Source organism: Silurus meridionalis, chromosome 1, assembly GCF_014805685.1.
Source record: "Silurus meridionalis isolate SWU-2019-XX chromosome 1, ASM1480568v1, whole genome shotgun sequence".
Taxonomy (NCBI): Eukaryota; Metazoa; Chordata; class Actinopteri; order Siluriformes; family Siluridae; genus Silurus; species Silurus meridionalis.
The window spans coordinates 18,744,174-18,753,538 of NC_060884.1; the positions used below are offsets into that span (position 1 = coordinate 18,744,174).

Sequence of the window (9,365 nt, forward strand, 5' to 3'; positions counted from 1 at the left end):
TGAAAGGTACAAGGAATTACAAGAATTTAAAGGCGTGCTTGGACCCCTAACTAAAGACATGAAATGTCACTGTAATAATAAATTACATAATTGTATTATTAATACATTATTATTGTTGCTGAATTTGTAGTTAAAAGAGGTTAATCTAATTTTATTACTTTCCTACAACAGCACAGTGGGTCATTATATATTATAAATATATATAATTTTTTTTTTTTTTTTTTTAATGGGGTAGCCTTTCATTTGGGACCAGTAAACAGCCTTTAAAATTAACCTTTTTTGGGAAAAAGTTATTGTGCCTACTGTATTCAATAAAATCTGTTTCCTTTTACAAAGCATTGGGCACCATTCGTGTTTCATTATAGAGCAGTCAGTGATCATAAGCACAGTAATAAGCAAAGCCCATGGTGTAATAACACACATACATTTATCATATATGAAAAATTGAACTTTATTTCTCTGCAATGTACAAAAAGAAGAAGGACACATCACAAGTTTAAGGCAGATATTGCACAGACTAGTCCAAAGATCTCTAGAAAAGCTGGGAAGATTCTCTTGTTCTGGGTAAGGCACAAATGCCAAATTTCACTGTCCATACTTTTTCTTTTTTTACTTGATACACTGATAGGAAATGTAGAAAACAAATACTATTTCATATCCATCTTAAAGTATTTGGTCATATATATATATGAGAGAGAGAGAGAGAGAGAGAGAGAGAGAGAGAGAGAGAGAGAGGCAGAGCGCTACACTTTTAATATACATAAAAACAAAACAAAAATCCAAGACCCGATAGACATGCGCTTTATATCTACAAGACCCCTTCTCAACTAAATAGACATGGTATCTAGAATATCAACAATCAGTCTACAGAAGTGAAAAAATAGAGCATCTCTGAAAAATATACGTATACATCCAGTACCCATTGATGTTCCAGGAACCCAGAAACTAACGGAAAGCTCACAGTGGTTTGTTTCATGTAGTGGTACACCAGTTTTTACAGTTAGATCTTATTATGCCAATTTGTCATGTACAGAAAGCCTAACCTGGGCTATGTACAAACATCTCAAACACTGGTCTAAAGCACATTACTGTTCTCTAACACTCTCGGTTTTCTCCCCAGCGGCTAAAATCTATGCTAAAAAAGAGGAACGACTGACTTAACCTGAGACCGAACGCAATGCAGATAATAATAGAAGAAATAAAAATACATCGAAATTGTAACAATACTACAGGAAAAACACGGCCTGACCTCCAAAACAAGTCCCGGAGACCGGATTGGAGGCCACCTTCCTCAAACAGAACCGTGACCAGAAAACAACAAGGCCAAGACGCGTTCATTCGTCACGCTTGCGGAAATGTCAGCAATTTCACAAATACATAAGTTAGCGGACATAAAACAGCTGATGGCGGAGGGAGGGCACGCGGGGGGGAGCAAGACAAATGGCTCCACTGGAGGTAAAGTAGGATCATGTGCATTGAATACAGTGACTATAACTCATCCAGGCACAAAGCTACACCGTTTAAAACATGGGGGGGGAAAAAAGAAATGGTAAATGACCGTTTTGTGGAACCAGGGCATGAAAAGTAACTTGGACCCGAACATATAATGATGCGACATTGAATAAAATAAAAATAAAACCTAACATGATAAAAATTACCCCTTCAAAAGAAAAATGCTCCAAAGCTTAAACTATAAGAAACACCAGCACCCCAATACAGCGATCTTTCACATTCATGGTCACACGGTCCTGCTTTGTAACTGATACCATGTCAACAAAGCTATTATACTTGACATCGTCGCCATCGCGAACGCAGCTGTGCACCCTTTTCATACTAGTGTTGTGAAAGGTGCTTTGCAGAAAAGAAATGACTTCCGCCGGCTCATGAAACAAAATGTCCATCTAAACAACACGCTAATAGCAAGAGCTGATAAGGATATGAAAAACTCCTGGCGAATCTGAAACATAAAAACTGATAGTGTCTGCTCTCCGCTTTCACCACATTGATCCATGTAATATATACCTTAATCCTGCCCGTTCTCGCACCATCTGCCGGGCTCCGACACACACCCATGCACGCGCACACACAAATGAGTTCATGACATCTCGTGGAAATACTTGACACTTTGAGCCCATCAAGCACTGTAAATGCTCCGAGTTAAAGCTCGTCTGGGTTGGGAAAGGAGTGTCTCTCAGGAAATCAATGGCGGCTCTGCTGCTGTCTCACGCTAGGTCACTGCAGAGGAATGCTCAGACTGAGCTATGCGCTCTGCAGTGCAATCAATTTCCCCAACCGTCTGTCTCCTCTCCCTCGTCCTTAGACCTTAACACACTGACACTGTGCTTGAGAAGGCAAAAAAAAAAAAAAAAAAAATTATAATAACTTGAGCAATTTAATATGGAGAAGAAAAAAAAAAGGCTTCTGTTAAAGTTTTGAAGTACTGGCAACATAGAGACTTAGAAATAAAGTGCAGAATGTATGAGTGACCACACAAACACAGAAAAGAAAGATGATATTTGGAAGTCGTGGTCCCATTTGCAGTGGTTTCAAGCCACTGGAATGAGGTATCAAACAAACAAACAAGGCTGCAGCATGCCAGGGGTTTCCGAGCTTAAGTGTAGCTCCGAGACTCAGCAGGATTAAGTCCAAGTCCCTGTTTGTACACCGATATCGAACCCGCCAGCGATTCATCCAACGTAGCATGCTGGTTCACAACGAGCATTCAAGAGTCATATACAAAAAACGAGTTAGCCATGCTACATAATAGTCTACTTATCTAGGCCTAGGCTTGGACCTTGGAGGAGTATATAGGCATATAATATATCTAACAGATCTTATGCTACATCATATCACAATACACGCTTCGGTGAGTACTGTGGGGGTGCTGTTTCACTAGTGTACTGTGTCTCGGACTTCAGAAAAATCCAAATCATGTATAGTGTAAACATCAAGTATTGTGATATGATGTCTCTGCCACATCGCCTACTACTTTAACCAATATCAAAGGGGAAAAAGAAAAAAAAAAAAAAAACTGAGCAAGGCCACTTGTGTAACTTCTAAGGGCAGTCCTAAAAGCAAATAAACCATAAATGTCTCGCCTATCAGTTAGATACATAACACTGAGAAATAGCACAGTTCTGCCGAGGTTTGTGTGGCAAGTTCGCTGTTTGCGGAGTATCTGAAAGAAGAAAAAACAAAAAAACAAAAATGCCCTGTTTAGGATTTGAAACCCACAAGATTTAGTTCCTGTTCGAGCCACGCCGTATTATGTTCCTCAATCGCTGTTGTGCTGAAATGTTAAGAAGGACCGTAAATAAATCTCATGTAGTGAAATCTGTCTGTTAAAAGTTTCAAAAGGCTTGCCTTTAAAACACATCCTTCGTGTCAATAAAAGGTAAACTTAGTGTATGACCTACAACCGGGATATTTGAACCATCAGGTGAAAATGTTTCCATTTCTAGCTGGTCGTCTGGCAACCGTCAGATCACATCCATGACAACCGAAAATCGTCAAGGTGACGGTGGCATCGCAGCCGGATGACTATTCACTCGTCTGTAAATAAGAGTCACGGACAACCCAGCCGAATAAGAAGCCAGAGCGTAGGAGTGTTGCATTCACGTCTTTTGTTATGTGGAATGTCCTTTTCTCGGTCGTTTCTCTGTCCTTCATAAATGCAAACACGTTATTTTTGATATTCTCAGTTGACTGCTTCTCTGACGGCATGGAGTGTGTGCTGCGAGCTCCAGGTGTGTGTGACGCTGGTTGGGGGTGGGCTAGCTGGTCTGACCACACTCCAAACACCATTTGGCTGGAAATTCACTGCGCCAGCAACTCTGTGTGGAACCACGGGCAAGCTGACGGCCGCTTCGCCGGCAGGAAGAGTGGAAGCGGAGGCGTTTAACACAGGCACAGAGACTGGGAGCACCGACTTCCCCTGCAGCCTTGGAGAAGAGTCAGATTTGTTGCTGGAGTTCAGGCTCTCACGGCTCTTTCCCTGCTCTGCGTTTCTACTTGGAGCTTTTGTTGCTGAAGCAGAAGTAAGAACAGAACAGGGCACTCGAGCTGAAGGCTTTTCCTTTTGTCTCTGGTTCTCCTGCTCTGCTGCTCTCTGTAGAGCTGCGTCTACGAGTAGCTTGAGGTCGCTGAAGTCATGTGGGCAGAGCTCTGGGGGTGTAGGCGGCGGTGTGTTGAACAGCACCACAGTAGGACTCATCGTTCCCAGGCTCAGGCTGCTAGAAGAAGATGAGCTTGGAATGGTAGTTATACCAGGAGGTCCATTCGCGCACTCTTTCTTGATCAGGCCACGAGTGTCCAGCTGCATGAGGGTCTGGACACCAGAGTCTCTGCCTGTTAACCCTGATCCCGCTAAGCAGCCAGCCCCGGTCAAAATTGCAGTCGCTGTATTACCTAGCATGCTCAGGTCCAGTGTGGGGGCAGGGCGGATGACAGAGGGGCGAGAAGCTGGAACCTGTGGGGGGGTAGAGTGGTCTGGGGAGGCGGAACCAACAGACCGGCTGTCTGATTTGCTGGCGCGGCGAGAGATTGTGAACTGAGTCGGGTCCTTTCCGTCCTTCCTAAGCAGGTCTGGGAGCAGCCGTCGCCTTGCATTGATAAACCAGTTACAGATCTGAAAAAGATAGCAATAAAGAGAAAAGTAAAATTTGTGTATTAAAATTTTTTATTTTGAATTCCACACAGAAAAACATGAATGATTGGGCTCTCTAACTTGGCAGGCAAAACAACTGACACGTTCTTCTATTAGTATGTCAAATGCAGATTTGTTTTTCTCCTGGGGCATTACAAAAACACAATTAAAAATATTTTTTACACATCATCCCATTGCAAGCTTGGATCAGCTGAAGTATTTACCAAAAAAAAAAAAGCAGGAGCAATTACATACAATTTTACTACGAGATTGATGATTAACTGATGATGAAACAATTAAATAAGAATTGCTTGTTCCTTCATTCCTTGGTGACATTATTTGCTGCCCCACCAGCTCATAAACAACTTTGGAAGAAATCTTCTCTAGTAGGAAGCCTATGGCATGTGTGTGCGCCCTCTAGAGTCCAGAGTGCAAACTGCAGGTTTTCAAACAGCTGGCTGTAATGGAGTTTGGAGGGAAAAATGCAAAGCCACAATACAAAGGACTCCGTGCCTGCATTCCTGCACACTGACAAAACCGCCACTCCTGACTCACAATCAAAGACAGAACATGGCTGAGATCACACACCATGTTCATAATGGCCTGTTCCTGCAATTAGATCTAGGTGTGTAATATTTGACAAATAAAATAGTTCTGTTTATAACAATAAAATGCACTATGATTAATGGGGAATTAACATGAACTCCCAAAAATATAACGAATATAAAAAGACCAATATAAAATTCTTGAGAAATATATTACAAAGCTCACCTGTGAGATGGAGAGATTAGTCTGTCCTGACAGACTGAGTTTCTCTTGCTCAGAGGGATAGGCATTAAAACGATGCTCATATAACCAGCTCCTCAGAATCTGAACAGACTCTTTAGGCAGGTTCCCCCGGCGGCGACGCTTAGCGGAAGCTCCGCGAGCACCGGTGGAAAGATTGAGTGGGTAAGCTTCATCGTCACAGGGATCACTGTCTGACATGGCAGAAAACTCAGTCTCTCCACTGTGCTCCTCTTCAAACACTGCAGAAATCAAGGCAACAATAGGCATTACTTGTCTAAATGAAATAAAGTGTCATAAAAAGATGTGCTGACTATGAGTGGGGGGTCTGCATTTTTTTTTTAAGTAGCACATATACACCATACACTTTACATAAGAATCATGCTAAAACGAGACAAAACAGTGAATCAAATTCACATCTACATACAAAGGCCTGACCTCCCTTGGAGAAGATCTGCTTTACATTTCAATAGTTGGATGGTTGGTGGTGATTCAGTTAAAGGAAAAACATGGTAATATGCAGAGCTAAAACACACTTTACTGGCAAAAGAATGCTCATACTTCAGGAACGCTCATAAGTATCATGACATGGAATGTCTAACTGTGAGACCAAAACGTACAGTAGTCTGCAATAGGACTGCTTTTAAAAGAAAAGCTATTTAGGGCGATTTAAAGAACAGGGATGATTCAGTAGCATTTGGGGTCGAGCAGCCATTATATAAAATACAGCACCAAATTTTACCCTTATACATTGTGATTAGAGACTATAGACGTTGTACACGATGACTACACACAGACCTAACGTGCAGTGAGTCAACAGGGGAGAAACAATGGCAGAAAGCTAAACTGTTGGTGAAGTGCAGCATGAATTGGGTGAGCGAGTCATGGTTGCACGTCATCTTGTTGAAAACCTGCCAGTGAGAAGAGAACGGATTTCCACAAGCAATGGCTTAAGAAACGTTAGTGACGGACAGTATTAATATTGTTGGTTTCCTTTTAAGTGTGGGAGCGTGCGTTCTGCTCCTGACACACTACTATAGTTAAACAACGCAGTTGTCTTGTTCAAGACTGGGCCATTGTCATACAAATGTGCAGTAATTCGGTCATTCAAAATGCAGATGAGCTGTCATTCACAAACAGCTGCTAGGAAAATGCAGCTACCGAACTCTGCCAATCAATAAAGAATCTCCATGTGGTTCTTTGCAAAAAAATAAAAATCACACAAACCATCATGATCTCTATTCAAAACAAATCCTTTGTATTTCCTGTTTAATCGGAATCATGTAACCCTACCCTGAACGCATGTTGCCAGAACTGCCCTTGTTTGAATAACACTGTGTTTTGTAAACATGTGTTTAGACACAGAGACCTTTTTCATGCTACTTTCTTTAATCGTATTCCAAAGACGAGAAATGGGAACGTGCCCAAATTCTGTAATCAGAAGTGTCGTTATAGATTATGAGACTTCCTTTGTGCGGCTAGGTTTTCCAAAACGATTTAAGCTTTAAATCCTAAGGGGTTTTTTTAACGGAAAAACTTCCCGACGTTTGGTACGGAATTGTACGAGATAAGGAGTTCTTACAAAAGACCGGAGCAGGCATCCTGAGGGCTGAGATAATGATTAGCTAAGTCAAGGCAAGTTCTCTTCAGATGAGCAGTAGGAGTGAATCCATCCACTCTTTAATTTCCTCCCTTTCATCCCCCTACGCTTCCTCTCTGCTCCATTCACCACACTAGCTACAAAACACGCTCAATCCTTCCACACTTTCCCAAAACGTCAAGGCGAACCTCAGAGCTTCAGGCTCTAGTGTAGTCAAAATAACACAACCCGAGAACACCACTACTTTCTTTAAAAAACACTTATAGGTTACAAATTCAATGAAGTAAACCAGGACTGGGGGAAAAAAAAACAAACAAAAAAAAACATTCCCAGCTGCTTGTTCTCAACTGTTTGGAGGAAAAAGTCGTCCTTTAGTAGTGTTCAGTTACTTGTTGACATGTTGGTGAGAAAAATGTCTGAAACGCTCTTTAGTCTGACTTAAACTTCATCCAATTGGGAATGCTTCAGATAGAAATCCTATAGAAAATAATAGCAGTGAACAGACTAAGTGTATATTTTTTTGGAGGTGGGTTCTGTTTTATTACAAAAACTCTGAACATTAGCAGTGGAAAAAAAATAATCCTGAGTGGGAGAACAATGGAGCAGAAAAGCTCTGGTGTGCCTCCTGTGTTTCTCTCACTGAAACCCGAAGCCCGCAGGAGCAGACAGAAATGTGGCAGTTCCTGCGTTCCTCCCCAACAAAGGAGAGTGTGTGTGTGTGTGTGTGTGTGTGTGTGTGTGTGTGTGTGTGTGTGTGTGTGTGTGTGGTATCCATCTCGAGGCTTTTAGTGCTACTTTAACCCTCCCAAAAGCTGCCAACCCCCCTCTCCCACCAGCTCCACTCACGTACGTCCCCGTTAGACAGGCGTCAGTCTCACTTTACTATCCGACAAACCGGGGGACTGTAAATAAAACCCCAAAAACTGTGGGTAAATACCCAAAACTTGGCCTTGCAGACGTGCACACACGCACACGGTGCTCCTATTTTTCCAGCTGAACGCCACAACACGTAATAAACGTAAGCGGATGAGACGAACCGACGGCACCGATCTGTCAAAGCGCCGCACACAACAATAGAAGCAGTGCTTCAACTCGAATAAAATCAACATGTCTGAGACAATGGTGATCTAATATCCTCTCGGATATCTCTTTTTTCACCTCCACACACAGAGTGAAACACGCGGGCCGCTTCACACACACACACACGCCAAACTTTTCCAAGCGTGCAACAAATGCTGGCGGTCTGTCCCTCTTTTACAGCCTGCGTCCATCCCCCCCAAAACCTGGAAATCCCCTCTGAGTCAAACGTGTGCTAACCAAAGAGTTCAAATTCAACTACCTACAGTATTGAAGAAATAAAATACTTTTCACAACACCAGCCTTCAGAATAAAAAATAAAATAGTTTATTTTGTACACAGTTAAAAGCCAAAAAAAAAAACCAGGTCTTTCCCAAGGAGAATAAAAATAAATAAATAAATAAGAGTTCAGACTTCACACAGGCGCAACCTCGAACACGTCCAACTGTTGTTGAGGACAGGAGCAGATGGACACCATGCTCAGCTCTGAGCGGTTAGCTTTAGCCTGCTAGCCACATTCAAACAAACACAGACGACGCTTTGACTCCTAACGTTAAACACACACACACACACACAAAGCTACGGTTCCTCTTTACATTCGCTCCGACTCCGACGTGTGGGAAAACACGCGTGAAATTCACTTTACCTCTTTTGACAGATTTCATCCTTTTGTTCGAGGTTTCGGGATATCAAAGAAGAAGAAGAAAAAAAAAATCCCCAGCTTTCGAAGTTCCTCGGAGAAGAAAAGCGTGCTTCCCACAAAGCGGGGACACAACGGGAGCTTCTTCTGGCCGAAGCGAAGGGTTTTTTCTGCTTTTTTTCTCAGCCCGCGATCGTGTTTTTTTTTTCTCCCCAGGAAAATAAAAAGAAGAAATGTTCCTGTCTCTCACAGACTCCGCTTCATTTCTCGCACATGTTAATGAAAGCAAGGGGGGAAAATGGTGTTGACAAACGCGTCCCGATTTACCTGCAATGCCGTTTTCCGCCAGCGCTGTGTCAGTGACAGAGCACTTTCGCCCCGCCCCCAGCCGCGCCGCCAGCCAATCAGAGGCCGCGGATCCAGACTTCATACACCTCCACATCATCAGCTCCTAATGATCAGTCCAGCTGAAGCGCACAATCACTACTACTATTTTCCAACAGTAACAATTCATTCAAAATCATTACATTTCTTAAATAACATGAACTTTTTTTTTCACGTGAACTCTAATTTATTAACTCGTTTCTCAATTCAAGTGTCAATTCAACTAGGTAGCT

At 42.4% G+C, this 9,365-nt stretch overlaps 1 protein-coding gene across 1 annotated transcript; it reads right to left on the bottom strand.

The window, feature by feature from the left end:
* Positions 1 to 433: 433 nt before the first annotated feature.
* LOC124384227 (homeobox protein TGIF2) lies at positions 434 to 9,103 on the bottom strand. The gene is made up of 3 exons (XM_046846918.1): positions 8,755 to 9,103; positions 5,417 to 5,673; positions 434 to 4,627 (listed from the first exon to the last, which is right to left on the bottom strand). The coding sequence occupies exons 1-3, from the start codon at positions 8,771 to 8,773 to the stop codon at positions 3,698 to 3,700; spliced, it is 1,206 nt and encodes a 401-aa protein (XP_046702874.1). The 5' UTR covers positions 8,774 to 9,103; the 3' UTR covers positions 434 to 3,697.
* Positions 9,104 to 9,365: the final 262 nt, after the last annotated feature.